Source organism: Spizellomyces punctatus (assembly GCF_000182565.1).
Source record: "Spizellomyces punctatus DAOM BR117 chromosome Unknown supercont1.3, whole genome shotgun sequence".
NCBI lineage: Eukaryota > Fungi > Chytridiomycota > Chytridiomycetes > Spizellomycetales > Spizellomycetaceae > Spizellomyces > Spizellomyces punctatus.
In genome coordinates, this window is record NW_015971539.1 from 1,460,445 (window position 1) to 1,476,147 (window position 15,703).

At 48.4% G+C, this 15,703-nt stretch overlaps 6 protein-coding genes across 6 annotated transcripts; 2 read left to right on the plus strand and 4 right to left on the minus strand.

Moving 5' to 3' along the window:
• The first annotated feature begins 515 nt into the window (after nucleotides 1-515).
• SPPG_02246 (uncharacterized protein) lies at nucleotides 516-2,188 on the plus strand. The gene is made up of 5 exons (XM_016750536.1): nucleotides 516-967; nucleotides 1,025-1,262; nucleotides 1,329-1,513; nucleotides 1,585-1,675; nucleotides 1,732-2,188. Exons 1-5 carry the CDS (start codon nucleotides 527-529, stop codon nucleotides 2,094-2,096), a joined length of 1,320 nt encoding a protein of 439 aa, XP_016611227.1. The 5' UTR covers nucleotides 516-526; the 3' UTR covers nucleotides 2,097-2,188.
• A 137-nt stretch (nucleotides 2,189-2,325) lies between these two features.
• On the minus strand, nucleotides 2,326-3,820 carry SPPG_02247 (uncharacterized protein; the record flags this gene model as incomplete). The annotated part of the gene is made up of 2 exons (XM_016750537.1): nucleotides 3,445-3,820; nucleotides 2,326-3,375 (listed from the first exon to the last, which is right to left on the minus strand). Exons 1-2 carry the CDS (start codon nucleotides 3,796-3,798, stop codon nucleotides 2,326-2,328), a joined length of 1,404 nt encoding a protein of 467 aa, XP_016611228.1. The 5' UTR covers nucleotides 3,799-3,820.
• Nucleotides 3,821-3,929: 109 nt separating this feature from the next.
• SPPG_02248 (uncharacterized protein) lies at nucleotides 3,930-6,235 on the minus strand. Its single transcript, XM_016750538.1, has 6 exons — nucleotides 5,933-6,235; nucleotides 5,758-5,825; nucleotides 5,443-5,686; nucleotides 4,510-5,376; nucleotides 4,261-4,445; nucleotides 3,930-4,194 (listed from the first exon to the last, which is right to left on the minus strand). Exons 1-6 carry the CDS (start codon nucleotides 6,123-6,125, stop codon nucleotides 4,180-4,182), a joined length of 1,572 nt encoding a protein of 523 aa, XP_016611229.1. The 5' UTR covers nucleotides 6,126-6,235; the 3' UTR covers nucleotides 3,930-4,179.
• A 111-nt stretch (nucleotides 6,236-6,346) lies between these two features.
• On the plus strand, nucleotides 6,347-9,526 carry SPPG_02249 (uncharacterized protein). Its single transcript, XM_016750539.1, has 15 exons — nucleotides 6,347-6,628; nucleotides 6,694-6,873; nucleotides 6,935-7,039; nucleotides 7,108-7,239; nucleotides 7,311-7,395; nucleotides 7,462-7,631; nucleotides 7,687-7,816; nucleotides 7,877-8,031; nucleotides 8,091-8,184; nucleotides 8,256-8,427; nucleotides 8,493-8,599; nucleotides 8,660-8,904; nucleotides 8,967-9,046; nucleotides 9,111-9,280; nucleotides 9,346-9,526. The coding sequence occupies exons 1-15, from the start codon at nucleotides 6,458-6,460 to the stop codon at nucleotides 9,426-9,428; spliced, it is 2,079 nt and encodes a 692-aa protein (XP_016611230.1). The 5' UTR covers nucleotides 6,347-6,457; the 3' UTR covers nucleotides 9,429-9,526.
• On the minus strand, nucleotides 9,471-14,378 carry SPPG_02250 (uncharacterized protein). Its single transcript, XM_016750540.1, has 17 exons — nucleotides 13,998-14,378; nucleotides 13,746-13,931; nucleotides 13,557-13,682; nucleotides 13,472-13,498; nucleotides 13,253-13,406; nucleotides 13,083-13,188; nucleotides 12,875-13,002; nucleotides 12,662-12,816; nucleotides 12,345-12,597; nucleotides 12,180-12,277; nucleotides 11,995-12,120; nucleotides 11,731-11,934; nucleotides 11,602-11,671; nucleotides 11,211-11,537; nucleotides 10,792-11,158; nucleotides 10,298-10,737; nucleotides 9,471-10,232 (listed from the first exon to the last, which is right to left on the minus strand). Exons 1-17 carry the CDS (start codon nucleotides 14,298-14,300, stop codon nucleotides 9,583-9,585), a joined length of 3,720 nt encoding a protein of 1,239 aa, XP_016611231.1. The 5' UTR covers nucleotides 14,301-14,378; the 3' UTR covers nucleotides 9,471-9,582.
• Nucleotides 14,379-14,430: 52 nt separating this feature from the next.
• On the minus strand, nucleotides 14,431-15,554 carry SPPG_09007 (uncharacterized protein). Its single transcript, XM_016757159.1, has 5 exons — nucleotides 15,458-15,554; nucleotides 15,145-15,383; nucleotides 14,970-15,071; nucleotides 14,663-14,907; nucleotides 14,431-14,588 (listed from the first exon to the last, which is right to left on the minus strand). The coding sequence occupies exons 1-5, from the start codon at nucleotides 15,492-15,494 to the stop codon at nucleotides 14,483-14,485; spliced, it is 729 nt and encodes a 242-aa protein (XP_016611232.1). The 5' UTR covers nucleotides 15,495-15,554; the 3' UTR covers nucleotides 14,431-14,482.
• Nucleotides 15,555-15,703: the final 149 nt, after the last annotated feature.

Consider the following 15,703-nt stretch of genomic DNA (forward strand, 5'->3'; position numbering starts at 1 on the left):
GTAAAAACCCAACGACTCAATAGCCTACAGCAAGAAATCTTTCCTTTTCAAGGCCCTTGTCCTCGATAGTTCCAGGAGTGCCGTCGGTGGTTTACGGACTGGTTTACGTAGGATTATAAAATCGAGAATAGACTGGATGCATTTAGACATATGTTAGAACTTGTTGCAGTGTCAAGGTTGGGCTGCTATGTTTTGTAGACATTTTTGGCAGCCTGCCGAATATGTAATGCACGATGGTACATTGAAAACCGCGTATCATGGATTGAGCTAAAGTAATCTTGCTTGAGCGGGATATCAGTGTGAATGCAAGCCATGAAAGTGCAGTCTATCCATCGTTCAGTTGCTGGGTATTTCAGCCTGGAGGTGTCCACTGGGGATATTGGAAGCACTGACGGTAAACTGTCTCGTAACTTGTGTTTTGGGGATAGGATAGCTGTTCGCCGCGTCGGATGCGCGTGTAGGTAAGCAACGTTCCTCTCCAAGCAATGTGGCCGACAATCAGCCCAAAGTGTCATCTTACAGCCCAATGCCTACGTCGAACAAATCCCGCGGGCGCTTGCGAGCAACCAGCTCTAATAACCATTCCGCATATGTCCAGACACCCCCATCGTCACAGACACCAACTCGTCCACGCTCGGGAAGTGCCAGTAGTACCACAAGTGATCGAAGCTCGATCGGTATAGCAAAACCTAATCCCACAGATTCTCCGCGGCGCAAAGTAGTATGGAACTCATCTACATCCCTCACGCAAAAGCGATCTTTGGGAGTAGCATCAAAGCCGCCATCAGGACGAGCTAGCACATCACAACCAACATCTGGCCCGGGGAAATCGCCATCGCAGCAAACGCTTCGACAACAGTATGAGGCACTGCTGGGGTCAAAAAACGGCTCGGACAATGAGTTGCGGGAGGCATTGAGGAAACTGAGGCGGATGGTTTTGACAGAAGGATTGCCCAATGATGTTGAGGTGATAACGTTAATTGCTCTGGATTGATGACTATACATACTTATCCGGAGACTCAAGACTTTTCGATCACCGTCGGACTGCTCTCTACGAGGTCGTATCTGGAAAGTGCTTTTAGGAATCTATCGACTCTCATCTTTTGAGTATTTCAACCTCATCGAACGCGGTCCATCGTCGGTCTACGATAAGATCAAGAACGACACATTCAGAACTCTGGCAACGGACAAAAACTTTCTGTCCAAGGTCGATGAAAACATGTTATCAAGAGTTTTGAATGCTTTTGTGTGGAAGATGGAGGGTAAGAGGTGACCTGAAATGACCTGCACCGCACTCAAATCCTTGATACAACTCTCATATTCGGCAGATCTCCCACCTTCCCGCCTCCTCAACCTCACGTACACATATGTTCAGGGAATGAACGTTCTCGCAGCGCCATTTCTATATGTGATGCCGGAACTGGACGCATTTTACACTTTCACTGCGTTCATCCAGCATGCTTGCCCATTGTATGTACAACCCGCACTGGAAGGTGTGCATTGCGGATTGAAGGTATGCCCTCAGTAACGCTCCAATGTCACGTTGGTCATACCCACTAATCGAATATATGTATCCCTTTCAAGCTGCTAGATAGGTGTTTACAAGTTTGCGACCCATCTCTTTACCGTTATCTGAAATCCAAACGCCTCACAGCAACTGTTTACGCCTTCCCATGTATGTGCATACCACATTCAGTCATAGTTAGTGCAATTGCTAACATCACGATTTAGCGGTCATGACTTTTTCAGCCTGCACGCCTCCTTTAACCCAGCTTCTGCCCTTATGGGACTTTTACCTCTCATATGGCATCCATCTCAACATTCTCTGCATTATATCACAAATCATTCTCATAAGAGACCAAATCATGTCCCACCCGTCCCCCATGAGGCTGTTGAGGACCTTCCCAGACTTAAATGCCAAAGAACTTGTGGCGCACACTGTGGGACTAGTACCGAGACTACCGGAAGACCTATATGATATGTTGGTGAGACATACATTCGATGCTGGGATTTATGACGTTGTAATGGGTGACGATGGGGAAGCGGGAGGTGCTGGTGTTTGGATGGGCGAGGGAGGTGATGTAGAAGAGATTTGACGGGTTGTACAATTGTAACTTAAAGAGCATCCTACCCGGTAATTGTGGTTGATTCATTCCTGGCTTTGAGAAGAAAAAGATAACAAGTTTGTGGAACCCATACGTCTCAACAGTGTGGAATCAGTGTCTAGGCTTCTGATACTGGTTAGGAACGGCCGAAGCCTCGATCGCGCCGTGCCTGGATGAGACATACAATACTTTGGGCCTCAGCTCCTTATGACCATCAAGTTCATCCTATTGTAGACTGATAGCCCTCTATCAACGCCTCTATCGTAATAGTCAAATCCCTCTCTCCAGTATTCCAATTCGCAATAGATGCCCTAATAGCCGGCTCGCCTCTCCACACCGTTGGTGTTACAAACACCTTGCTAGTCTTGTTAATGGCGGCAAGGACGCAGTGCGCTTGCTCCGAGTCACAGTCATTTGCTCGGAATAGGATGGTATTCAAGCGGACAGGTTCCAGCAAACTGTACTGGCTGCTTGCTTCAATCCAGTTTCCTAGTCGCTGTGCAAAGAGGCACGTACGCTCAACCAACTGCTGGAATCCCTCCCTCCCATACGCCTGTAAAGACATCCACAGAGGGAGTGCTCGAAAGCGGCGTGAATTCTCTATCCCGCGATTAATCGGAGCAAATCCAGTGGATATTCCCAAATACGAGGCCGACGCCCCAAACGCCGCTTCATGAACGGTAGAATGTCGAGTGAAAAAGATACCACAATCATAGGGGACATTGAGCCATTTGTGCGCGTCCCCAGTGATGCTGTCCGCCAACTCCAGGCCGCTCAGAAGGTGCCCATACCGGTCAGAGACCCGGGCAAGAAGGTTTGCAGCTCCATCGACATGAAGCCATGCACCATGCTTTCGGCAAACAGATGCTACGCTTATCAAATCATCACAGTCGCTTGTGTTCACCTCACCAGCTTGCGCGATGACAATGCAGCCTGCAGCATTTTCATCCTGCTTTGCTGCCGACAGCAGCCGGTCCAAATCCTTTGGGCACATTCGAGCTGGTCGTCCTTCATCACACTGCACATGTTGCACTTTACGGCCAAGCCCAAGGATGCCCATAGCCTTGGATATACTTTGATGCGCCATAGTTCCAAATACCAAGATTCTCCCTTTCAGAGCTTGGATCCCATCGTTGGCTACATCAACACCTTGATAATGCTCACCAATCCATTGCCTCGCGCAAGCCAATGCTACTGTATTGGATGCGGTTCCACCAGTAGTGAGCACACCGTCGAACTCGGACGGCAATCGCAGTAAATCCGCCAGCATCTGCAAACAAACAGGAATATGTCAACACACTCCTTCTCCATATTCCCTATGCGACTATGATGAAGTCACCTTCATAACGGCCGCTTCAACATCGGCACTGCAGGAGCCGGCTGCTGCTGCTGCCGTCATGACATTTTGATCATATGCGGTTGCTAACACATCTCCAATAAATGCAGCGGGAGTCACACCGCCAGTTATAAAGCCGAAGTATCGAGGCCCACTACTGGAACTCAATCCAGGGGCAATCGTTTGTTTGAACAAGTCGAAAGTATCCGCGACTCCAAGGCCCTGGCGTGGGAGTGTCGAGGGGATCGACGTCAAAGGGGCCAAGGGAATGGTGGGAGCATCACCGTTCTGACGTTGTACCTGAAGGACATGGTCAGTTACCCGTGGTAGTATTGCCCCGAGATCGTTTGAATTCATCTTGAAGCTCTTGAGCAAGGCGCTTGAACCCAGCTGGATGAGTCACCGCTGCTGGAGCTTACGAAATCAAGTTCCAGCCACAGCGACTGTGGCAGTTTTCGGGCTTGTTTGAATTTCAGAACGATGCAAGTCAATGTTTGTAATGTGATCAATGTTCAGTTACAGAAGGGGATACACTCCCATGACGATGCTCCCATCACTATTTGATATGTACTGTCATGGCGCCGTTCATCGAAAAGTATAAATGGTTCTGCTCCCCCCATCACCTCTACATCGCCACTCTAATAGATAATGGCTATGTGCAAAGTAAGCATCCTGAATACCCGCCAGGCTCCAATCCAGTATGTCATCCTCGTGTTCAAGCAGTTTCGCCGACTGCAATCAATATGGTACGCCCTAACAAAGATTAAGACGTCTCAGCTCTTGTCGTTGGGAAGATAATGTCGGATGTGCAAATTTTACCTTGGCATCCAATTCCTTCCTAACCAGCTCAAACACTTTGAGCATCTTGCGACGTGCACCAAGCGCGGATACACCCTTTTCAATCAATGCTTCCTCGTCGAGCTTGATCATATCTTTCCACTGCATGTGCTCAAATGTCGGCGTATACTTGTGGAGCCGAAGACTTCTCAGCCAGCTGGGAATATCTGGTAGTCGCCCAACAGGATTAAGCAATAAATTCTATACGAGCATGCATCACCAGGAGCCTACCATTGAGCGCTTCTAAATCCACGGACTCTGGAATTTTGCCCTTTTCTTTATGCGGTCCAGGACGTAACCGATCATGGTACCCTTCTTGATCCTCTCGGAGACCATCATGACTATGAGTATCACTGTAGTCTGAATGGGCATACGCAGAGGGAGTCGATGATCGCACATCGACGTAACCCCAACCAGGAGAAGGATGGCCAGCATGTGGTGCATGAACGCCCGCCGGAGTGGGTGGGCTGAGGATGATAGGAGAAACTGGCCGAGGTGACACCGGACGGGCGTAGGGTGATCGAGGAGGTTGGAGAGATAAACCAGCCATACTTGGGGCAAGGTCATCATGTGGCAAACCGAGGTGTGGGGTAAAAGTGCCATTACCAAGTGCCCCGCTGGGAGGTCTTTCCACTACTGGCACAGTCGATTTCTGTCCAGTTGCCGGATTCAGGGACCAATCCGCAGACGCAATGGCGTCATCCACCGGGGTGTTCGGTCTCAAGAGTGGAGACATTTGGGCGCTGTTGCGTGCAGACCCTGGTTGTGATCCCGCCTGACGCAGCGACTGATAAGAGTTGCGCTGGTAGGCGTAATCTTCTGGATACTCTACTCCATGGGCGACACCTTCTCTTGAGTGAAGATCTCCCAGTAACTGGGCATACTGTTCATCGGCATTTGGTGCACTGTGGCGATCGTAGAGTCTCCGTGTGCTTCGTGGGCCATTGCCGGCCAAAGGAATGACTGACAAGTATCTGTCGTCCTCTGCATCCAGCTCCGTCGGGAGGGTGACGCCTATGGCGGCGGCAGCTGCAACGGCGGCAGCAGCAACAGCGGTACCGGGTGCAGGTGAAGCGACTCTAGGCGGCATGGAGGCAACTAGCAGCGGAGCAGTAGCTGTTACATTAAACTGTAAAAGTCTAATTACAAGAGATGCATACAAACCTTTTTTAGGAGCCAAACGAGTTGCTTCTGGAGGTACAGGCGGCTTTCCGCTCGGGTCTGGCGGCGCCGCTCCACTTGCAGGATCTTTTTGTGCCATTTGCTGTAGTACGGTAATGAAAAACCGGATTTGCACCTGTGTTGCATGTTGCAATAGACTGTAGAGGGCGGTAGTCCGCTCTGGATCGGACAATACATTGAACCACTGCTCAATGTGCTTGAGCTCCTCACGAAAGTTATCATCGAGCTAAGCACCGGAATGTCGGAAGAGATAAGTAACATTTACAAAGCTAAGCATTGAGATGCTGCTGCAATTACCTTGGCGCGGGCCATTTGCTCCAGCGTACGCTCATAGTAGCTCAGGTCTTCGAACCATCGGTCAATTGCTGTAACATTTGTACTTGTAAGAAATTGCTTGGAACATTTCTCAAACCCATATCTGGTGGCGTAAACATGCACATTTGCTCAAATGAAGTCGGAGATGTCCACGTACCCTCTGCCTCTGGTGATTTATAATGAGAGTTGAGCACTTCTGAACTCGGTCTCTGAGCATTGCCCTTTTGCAGTGTCCCGATATTTGCCGAGACCGGCCTTGCCATGCCAGGATGAAAGTCCGACATTGGTCTCTCTGCGGCGCTTGAGCGTTGAGCTTGTTGAACGTCACTAAGTGCAGGCGCCGCTGACATTGCCCTTTCTGCTGGCAGTTGCAATACTTGCTTAAAAGGAATGGAAGAAAAGGAAATCGAGTGCCAGCTCGTCCAATCTCCCAAACCCAGTTTCCACCCGAGGAATAATGACAAGCCGCAACAGTCACACGTTAACAATTTCATTACACTGTTGCAGGAATTGCCATGGCAACAGCAAATGACATGCACCGCCACCGCCTTAGTTCGCCCGTGGGTGTTGACATGCACTAATGATTAGATTCAACATGCTGCTTCAACAACGAAGCAATGAAAGCTTTTGTAACACTGCTGCCAGCACAGTATTGAAGGGAAATGTGCTAGGTGCTTGATACATGAAGATGAACAAACCAAACTATTTGGACGATTTCCAATATGGCGCTGACGACGACGACGACGAATACGATGTGGGCGATCTGGACATTGAGACACTCAAAGCCCTAGAACAGCAAGAGTTACAGTACTTGTCTCAGCTGGAGAATTCAATCAATTCTCCTTTGGGACCAGTAAGTACTCGTCACGCATGCAGTTGTTGTCACTGCAGTTCACGTCAATAAGGGATGTCAAATAGCAAAAACACCCAAGCTTTTCCGAAGTACACCCCATCAATCCTGCTGCTCAAGATGTGAACGCATTCGAAAATCGGAACCAAAGCCCCCTAGTACCAGGCAATCCCTTTGCTAAGGGGCCTTTTGATGGGCCCAAATCGGATGCTTTATCAATCAGTGAACTTCAGACCACGCTGCAAAAGGTATAAACAGCCCGGGGAATTTCGTTTCGGGAAAAGTTATTCATATGTGTTCTCGAATAAGCTCAAAGAAGAAAAAGAAATACTACAGATGGAAAAGGAGACATTGGTTCATGATAAGCTGATCAGAGAGGGGGAAATTTCTATAGTTCGAAAGAGTTTGGCAAAGGTAGGGACTAATATATCCTGTCATTGGCCAAGAAGAAACATGTTTCATTGATATGTTTGTGGGAATAGGCAGATATTGATGCGAGGAACCTGAGGAGTGCATTGGCTGATCAGGCAGCCCGCGCTGAGCAAGAAAAGGAGGCAATGAAAAATCAATACCAAAAAGACATAGAAAGACTCAATACCGAGATGCTGTTTCTGGTTCGTAGGACCTCGCGTTCTTTAGTATCAACAATTAAGAGTATCATGCTAAAGCGGTATATGGGCTTTAGCAACAAGAAATACGAGGAATGCAAACTCCCAAACGCGGACCAACTGTAGCCTTGTCACCCGCTCCCGTGATTGACGATCACAATGGTACACCAGCACTGTCTGCAAGAACTAATTCTATTTACGCTCAAGCCAATCTTTTGATGGTGGTAGTATCAGGGACGGTGGCAAGTTCACCCTCTCAAGTAAAAGTAGAACCTGAATTGGCCGCTCTGGACAGCCAACACGTGGATGAGAAAACAGTCCCAGCACTTATCGATCAAGATTTACCGAAGCCGACTGAACGATATCGTCTCCGCATCGCGGAACCACCCGGCGCAATGGTACATGTGGAATGTCTATCTTTCTTGGGATCCAGACTGATATAAGCTTCCATAGTTTTTGAGGCGCCTTCTAGTTGAAGATATCTTTACTGACGATGGCACCACAGTATGGACGCCGACTGGGTCCCTATCGGAAATGGCGGCATTCTTGCCATCTTACGTATCCAATCAGTGCTTTCGCGGAGGTTAGTGCTCCCTATGTATCAACATGGATTGCAGGGCTGGTGATTGATGGCCATTTCCAGATATGATAGCAACAGATGCAGACAAATCTTGTGCAACTTTTGTCTCTACTCTCACTAAAGATATCAGCCGCCTCGTAGTGGACCCATCAATCAGTCTGAATACGCTCCTGCCCTGCGTTGATCAGTTTATCGAAATGTGCATGCGACAAGGATTGGTAGGAGACCGCGTCTTTTTACGCATACAAGCATCATTTAACGCGGCGTTTCTCAACAGTTTATACCTCTCCCATTTCTTACACGCATGTGGGGTTTGCTGATTATGTACAGCAGGGAATGCCGCGAGCTTGTGTTGAAGATGGACCAGGATCGTGAGTTTAAAGAGTTCCAGCAAGGTCGGACAAGTGGAACGTCTTCTAAGCGATGTTGCATCTCACCTTAGAACCAAAAACTCCGATCTTGGAACATCTTCAACGCCTGGTTGACATGATTGCTTCCAATTTTCAGCGACCTCCTCAGAAGCAATGGGGCGACTCCATTATACCTGCGGCGCGACATCTCTTTACCGCAATGACCGCACTTGCCGGCACGACCGAGCAAGCTGAACTGCACCGGTGAGGCTGACGAGTTGGATGTTGCACCGTATTTCACGTTAACAAACTTCACTTCTTATCCTCAGACTGACGAAAGTAATATCCCCCGCGGCTCTCCTTTATCTACTGGACCACCGACAGCCCCAGGAGATATGTTTCCATGCTGTGGAGTTTTGTGTCAGTCTACTAGCAGGTACAAACGAGCAGCGTAAAACAAACTTTCTTACCAGCTAAAGGCGATCAAACCATGCAGATCAAACCTTCGTCGACAGAATCTTGGACCAGTCTCTTAAAGCAGAGGGCCGAAGAACAATATTGGAGCGATTTTGTACCATTCTCACCGATAAACATACCCAGACCTCTGCTGCACCTGATCAAAAGCTGCAATTATCAGATACCAAATTTCCTCGATGGCGCCTAAAGGTCTCAATCATCAGACTTTTCTGCACCCTTGCGGCAAAGTATCCAAAGAGCCTGCCCTCCCTATGTACACCCATGGTAGGAAATCTTGCTTCTTGGCAATATTGATGCTGCCGAATGACTCTGACCGAATAGAATAGATAATGAATCGTTTGATTGGTTACCTTCAAAATGAAGCCCAAGTCTTATACTCTACCGGCCATCAATTGCAAGATACCCGGTAGGTGTAGACTAGGTCTGCCTGTCAAAGAAGATTGTTGTATTACTAACTATTCTGACTCTAGGACACTTTTTTTCAAGGACTTACTGAAACTCCTTCATACCCTTTTATCCCACCCACACACGGTCGCAATTGATCCCAAAGCCAGTGAAGGCGCACAGCATATTCTCGTAGCGACATTGGCAGACTTGTTGATAACGGCTCAAGATCGAATAGATATGCAGGACGTTGCCGGCAAGTACAAGTCTCACCAACCGCGTTTCGTGATGGGAACGCTAATTGCATCGGTTCAATTGCAGACCTTACCAAAGAAATCATGCATTGTTTGATTCTGGATCCAGATGCAGCCATGGCAGAGCTTCTGCCGCCAGGTATCGAATAGTTTCCCGCAATAGATTCCAGATAATCGGACGCTACAAATAGCCCGATGCATACATTATTTTTATATATATATTTTTTGGAATACCGCTATTTACAATGTTATCTAGTCATGCGTTTGAAGTGTCTTTGAATGTCTTCCAAAGTATCGTATATGTTCACAACCCTCCTTCCGTTCCCATCTGTTTAGCCATCCTTCTGGTGACAATGGTGCGTTCCACAGCAGGTGTCGCACGTGTCTTTCTCGTGGACCGCGTGGAGGGGACGCTACCAAGCTCGACCCCGAGCGTCTTCCTGCGAGAGGCAGTTACGCTCTTTGTAGTGGACGTGGTTGACAAGGGTGTTGAAAGCTCATCGAGGGTCATTGGGTCATCTTGCGGGCCGGGGGTGGCTGGAACAGCCGTCTTCCTGGCCGGAGTTTTTGCTGCGGTAGCGCGCTTCCGTGTGGTGGATGGGGCTGGTGCGTTCCGCTCTCCAAGTGGCGCTGAACGTCGAGGTTCGTTATGGGTGGTAGCCGGTCGTGAGGAAGTAACAGTCTTCTTTCGTGTACTGGGTTTGGTGATTTCGATATTCTCCGTATCTTCGTGCAAAAGCAGTGGGCGTGCGCGTGCGGGAGTTTTTCCCATTGTACGCGACGACACACCTTTGGGCTTGTTGGGGACGGGCGTCTCTAGTCGTACACCCAACTGGGATGGAACGGGCGTCTCATTCCTCTCTGCTTGTTTTGCGGCCAATCGTCCACTCTTTCTGATTGGAGTCGGCTCCACAAAGTCCAGGAATCTGCGCTGCCGTGATCGCTCTGCTTTCACTGAGAAGGATACAAAGGTCAACGCAAAGGACTACACTGTGGTCCCAGAAAAAAAGTAAACTTACGTTCAGCGTTCTTCACGTTCTTATCCATGTCGGTAACAACTTTCTTGTCTTCCCTTGGCGAGAAATGCGACATGGATCGCAACGGTGGTCCTCTGTTGACGAGCGGTCCAACGGGGGATGTGTGACATTCAACGTGCTCCACTTGCATTCCATCGTCTTGTGCTTTATCGGGGTAAGTGTTACCCGAAGAGATTGGTGTCGCGACATTGTTCAGCTCAAACGTTTTACCATCACGGTAGGGCGTTACCACCATTGACGGCTCAGAGTCCGAATCAGATTCGGAGCTCGAATCTGTGAGCCCAAAGCCGACCCGGCGAATCTTTGGTTGAGCAGTGACATCCATGCCACCCTCTAGGGTTTCCGCGAAACTGGCGCGACCAATTTCGGTCGACTTTCTTAGAGACATTTCTTCTTCTTCCTCCTGCGCCACTGGAGAACCCCTGGATACAGAGTTAGCAAATCGTTGCACCTCGTAAACGCTCAGTTGGTATTACCTGCGCTTTTCGAAACGTTGCGTTGGTGATGGGGTCGATATGGCAGAGACAGAGACGTTCGCGCTGCCAGTGTGCTGTGGCGAATCCACCATTGCAATATCATCCTCCTCATCGCGCACTGATATGGGCGAGGGTAGCGAGAGTTCCTTGATATCCATGAAATCAAAATCGGACATCTGGTTCTCCAGAACCGCTTCGGCAGGAGTTGTCTGAGCTGCCCTAATATCTGTCGGAAGGGCGGTTCGCAGTGCTCTCAACAAGATCTTTTGCGCGTCTGCGGCGGTCTTTGCAACACTGCGGACACATTTTTGGGCAGATAATGGAATGGATTCACCACCATTCTCGATTGATTTAACCGCTGTTTGCGCTAAATAAATAATGAGCGAAGAGCTTTCTTATAGCGAAGACAACTGACTTACGTTCCCTCGCCAGCTCCAACCGAATCTTGTTTAGAGGCGTCAGCATCGTTTGCAAGTTAGCTAGCATGAGATTGATGCGATATTCATTGAAGTGACAGCCGTCTGGTGGGTCGTCCTTGCCCGAATTTCTCACGCTGGCGTCACTGGCTAAATCCTCCAATAATAAGATTGCTTCAACGTGTCGAGCTCGGGCGATATAGTATTTGATCAACGTCTCGCGACATGCTCGAGTTGGAAATTTTGCACAGTAACTGGCTAGTAACGACTCTTCATATTGATTTATAGGAAGCTGAAGAAATTCAGATGCCAGGGGCTTTGCAATGGTTCCTGTAATAGAGATTAAATTACCACTGGGTGGTGACGTTCTGCCATACGAAGGTCCTACTCTTACCATTTTGGAAACAATAATGAAGAAGCTGATGCCACAAAACATCGCCGATGTGGTGATTCTGGTATCGTCTCTGTTGAAAGAAATCGTGAGACGAAGTCTAAGTTGGGCCACTCGCGGGTCGTCCCTTACCTGATATCTGAACGCTTCGAGCAAATTGGTTGCCAAGAGTACACTCATATGAAGGCGAATAGCTGAGTCTGTCGTGAAGTCAGGCTTTACAGCTTGAATGAATGCCCGGGCGTCCCATGGCATGCCATGCATTATTAGAGCTTTGATGATCTTTTCGGGGAACTCGGGCTTGACGCCAGGCCATCCAAGACATTGAACACCTTCCTGATATCCAATCAGCTGTTAGAATTCTAAAATCTCACCCATCGCATAAAAGCTTCTTACCTGAAGCAATCCATGATCCATATCCCAAAATCCACATATTCTTTTATATGGAGATTGACTGACAAATCGGGAGTTTGAAAACTCAAGGTCCTTGCCATTTTTCCAGTCTTTGATCAAGTACATAATCTAACGAGGGATTGCATTTAATTCTGAGCCATTAGTACCTACAAATGACTCAAACAAACCAGGCAGTTCTTCTTTGTTGATGTAGTATCTGCGGTCATGATGGCATCATACAAATCTCGCAGTTGTTGCGCATCCTTTGGAGGATACAATTCCTTTCCTATTCGTCGATTGCAAGATGAGCGATCATGCGCCTCCAGTTGAACATATTACCTTATCTCTCCTACCTATTATGCCAACGGTCGCAAGAAGAAGGTCAAAGAATAGCTCATTGTCTAATCTTTCTCTCATCTTCAAAATCCGTTCCCTGTCTTTGGGCTGATATGGAAACCATCCGGTGGACGACTGGAAGTATTGTTCCCAATCACTGGATTTCCTTGTGCAACTACTCCCGACTGGGGGTGCTAATGCCCTACAAGTTGCAACCTTATCTAAATACAGGATACGGCAATCCGCAGCGTCCGGGGAGGGGCAGATGTCCTAGAAAAACGACGTGAGACAATTCTCTTAAGACAACTTCTTTCAAATAAGATGGGTAATGTACCATCACTTGGTCGGCATCGGAAGCAGGAAGTTTGACTCGCGCGAAGTCATGTTTTTCTCTGCTATCGGCATCCACCGTGATTGCCTGCACCTCGCTGAGCACGTCCTCTCCGCGATATGTGACGGTGGCAGCAAAAACGCGGTGCGCATTGCCGACTGAAGCTTCTTTTAGCAACATAAGCAATCATCCGGAAACACTCTTGCTGTCACGTACCGCGAGCAAACTTCAGAGCCACTAACAAGCCCGGCTTTCCATTGGTCAGCGAGCACTGCAATAGTGTGTCCAATTTTGCAAACCGTTCATCCAAATAAAGAGCGGTCATCGATGGCGACGGCAGTAACCTGCGCAATATTAAACATTAGTCCCGTGCAAAGTGCGTTTCGGCTAGTTCCTTTTCCGCCGCGGTACTAGTGCCCCTTACATTGTATCCTCTTGTGTCGCCGGCGTGTCAGACTGTCCAAAGAGTAGTACGCCATACTTTCTAAAAGTGCCTTCTGGGCCATCGAATCTCAAATGCGTTACCGGAACTGCAATAGAAAGTCTCAGTCAAGACTCCTCAACGTGCGCACAACCGATTACTGTAGAAAGTACCATTTTTTTGTGAGCCCCTGAACTTTGCAAACATTTCAAGTTCATCGTCAGATTCCTCTGAGATTCGCCACAGCTCTATCGTGCTCCGTTCTCTTCCAACGAATATTATTGGGGAGGTGGCATTTGGTGGGACATACGTGGTCATGGCGGTGATCTTCTCCGCGAAATATTAGTGCTCATGTCCATTATGTAATGAATGCAATCCTGGCGCATGCTCACCTTCCCGGATGCACCTGAAAGGTCACCCTGAAAGCGCGTGTACGTGAATACTAACTAGAGTAAATGTGGCCAACTTTGCACCGACCTTATACGAATCCCAACAGCCCTTTTTGATCGCCTCATCAAGCTCCAACAGGTGAATACTTCTTTCTGTTCCGACAGCTAAATATTGCGGTGCTCGGGTGCTGGACGTCGCGAGCATGTTCTCGGACTGAAGGGACGATTAACACAAGAATGATCATCTCCATACCTAGATCGTGCTTTTCCAGCCTACCTGACATACTGTAGATATGGCCAAAGATGTTACCATCTCTTTCTGAAGATCCAAATCGAGCGGGGAAACTCCATCCACTGGGCTGAATAACCATAGCCGTGATGATCTACTTTTCGCATCGCATGTCGACAACACCACCTGATTCGACCCCAGAATACAGCCGCCAATTGCCGCTGTTATAACAGGCTACAGTAAACATTGCAATGAGCCAAACTCATCCTACCCTAGTAGCGGCGGCGCTACAGAACTTACTTGGTCCTTTACGGTGTCTTTCAACATGTGTGCGTGCAACCTCATTCCAGCAACGCCTAGAGTGACATAGGCACGGACTTCGAGTGTACATTGATTATAGCGAAAGAACCAATAGCCTGGCTCAGTGGTCCAGCGACAGCCGTCTTTGTCACTGGTTGTCGAGGGAACGGGTCGCGGGAAGAAGGTCGGAAACTGAGCATGTGTGAAAGGTGCATCCAGATCGCCCCCCGATGCTCGAGCCGGTACTATATGCTCTATGTGCAGCGGGGATGCTTGTGTTGAGCTATCGCAATGCCCTTGCATAATGTGATGAAAAGCAAAGGAATGGAGTGGGATGAAAGCTCCCAGATGCACCTTTGTCAGCTGCGAGAACGAAAGCGTGAAATCTGAAGAGCTAAGCAAAAAGCAGACACGTTGCCTTCGGACGAACGCGCTGGTTGGTTAATGAATCCACATTGGAACCATTCATTGGCTGGTTAATAAGTTTATTCCTTGACGGACATGCGCAACATGGTCGTCGTAGAGAAGGTAAAGACTACTACAGCCAGTAGGATCAAGAATATTAGACGTCGCATGCTAAGGCGCCTATCACTGCAAAAAAAGGTTGTGGAATGTCAACATTTGTGCCCAATGTGGGATGATATGTACAACATGTAGATACGCACCATAACCGCGCCAGAGACGATCGCCAGCCGCCAGCTGCATTGTGTCGTCCGTACTTGTCTGCATCCGCATCCCTAATGTCACGATAAGAAGTTTTTCTGCTTGGTTGTTTGATAGTATTTAAGGGGATACTATTTGTGTGATTGGATTTGCCAGAGACGGGGGTACGAGGGGAAGGGAGATGCGCGCGATCCAGAGAACTGTCACCAATTGTGATTGAGAGGGTAGGGTTGGATGGAGTAGGTATCTGAATAGATGCTAGAATGTCAGTGACATAGCGCACCTTTGTAATCAGACGCATTTGTTTACCACATGCTCCTGTTGTGCCGTTTGACCCCATCCATCCTCAAATGTCTTTATAAAGTGCTCGGCAACGAGGGACCATTTCGTGTCATTAGGACGACTTGATGCCTAGTAAAAGAATCTTTATTAAACAACACTCTTTGGTACCTGCTTTCTTTCAAAACGATCCTCGACAACTCACACCGCAACTTGGACACTGTCCAGCCCCTTGACCACTACTCTTCCTCAAGCAATCGACATGAAACACGTCCAGGCAGGGCAAGCGTACCACAGATCCCTCTTCCAATCCTTGTTTACAGATATCACAGTTGGTGCTAAAGTCACTGTTTTGCAGCCATGTTAAATAAGGACGGACTACACATCTCGGGTGTTCCGTCAGCATGCACTTTTCGCACACATTCTTTCGGTGTGGAAAACAAACTGCGAATTGGTCAGCGCCACTGTCAGCATATATATCCAAGAGAAGGAAAGCCAAGATATTCGGGTCAACTCACACAGATTTGTTACGTTCCTGCACTTGCACAATCCCATCCTGGCCCCACCATTCAGTGACAAACTACCTCCGAGCGAGTGAGCGACCGACGCCCGCGTTCACAGTCACATGACTAGATATCTTGAAGTTTCAAAGTTTTTTACACAAAACCCGTTGGGATTTTGGATAACGCCGACATATGGCATGTCGCCAAGACATGGGAATACATGTATGGATATCTAGTCAACGAACATTGCAAACTTGGCTC

What these genes read in the sequence shown, in the direction of transcription:
- SPPG_02248 (XM_016750538.1), bottom strand. Translation starts at nt 6,125, where the DNA reads ATGTCAGCGGCGCCTGCACTTAGTGACGTTCAACAAGCTCAACGCTCA. An exon ending in TCGTTTGGCTCCTAAAAAAG is followed by an intron (nt 5,377 to 5,442) that starts GTTTGTATGCAT and finishes CTCCGCTGCTAG; the next exon opens with TTGCCTCCATGCCGCCTAGA. An exon ending in GGATTTAGAAGCGCTCAATG is followed by an intron (nt 4,446 to 4,509) that starts GTAGGCTCCTGG and finishes GGCGACTACCAG; the next exon opens with ATATTCCCAGCTGGCTGAGA.
- SPPG_09007 (XM_016757159.1), bottom strand. Translation starts at nt 15,494, where the DNA reads ATGGGATTGTGCAAGTGCAGGAACGTAACAAATCTGT. An exon ending in CAGGAACGTAACAAATCTGT is followed by an intron (nt 15,384 to 15,457) that starts GTGAGTTGACCC and finishes ACCAATTCGCAG; the next exon opens with TTTGTTTTCCACACCGAAAG. An exon ending in GACAGTGTCCAAGTTGCGGT is followed by an intron (nt 15,072 to 15,144) that starts GTGAGTTGTCGA and finishes TTCTTTTACTAG; the next exon opens with GCATCAAGTCGTCCTAATGA.
- SPPG_02246 (XM_016750536.1), top strand. Translation starts at nt 527, where the DNA reads ATGCCTACGTCGAACAAATCCCGCGGGCGCTTGCGAGCAACCAGCTCT. An exon ending in GATTGCCCAATGATGTTGAG is followed by an intron (nt 968 to 1,024) that starts GTGATAACGTTA and finishes CGGAGACTCAAG; the next exon opens with ACTTTTCGATCACCGTCGGA. An exon ending in GTGTGCATTGCGGATTGAAG is followed by an intron (nt 1,514 to 1,584) that starts GTATGCCCTCAG and finishes ATCCCTTTCAAG; the next exon opens with CTGCTAGATAGGTGTTTACA.
- SPPG_02250 (XM_016750540.1), bottom strand. Translation starts at nt 14,300, where the DNA reads ATGCAAGGGCATTGCGATAGCTCAACACAAGCATCCCCGCTGCACATA. An exon ending in CAGGGGCTCACAAAAAAATG is followed by an intron (nt 13,189 to 13,252) that starts GTACTTTCTACA and finishes TTTCTATTGCAG; the next exon opens with TTCCGGTAACGCATTTGAGA. An exon ending in TCGAAGCGTTCAGATATCAG is followed by an intron (nt 11,672 to 11,730) that starts GTAAGGGACGAC and finishes TTCTTTCAACAG; the next exon opens with AGACGATACCAGAATCACCA.
- SPPG_02249 (XM_016750539.1), top strand. Translation starts at nt 6,458, where the DNA reads ATGAAGATGAACAAACCAAACTATTTGGACGATTTCCAATATGGCGCT. An exon ending in TTCAGACCACGCTGCAAAAG is followed by an intron (nt 6,874 to 6,934) that starts GTATAAACAGCC and finishes TTCTCGAATAAG; the next exon opens with CTCAAAGAAGAAAAAGAAAT. An exon ending in AGATATGCAGGACGTTGCCG is followed by an intron (nt 9,281 to 9,345) that starts GCAAGTACAAGT and finishes GTTCAATTGCAG; the next exon opens with ACCTTACCAAAGAAATCATG.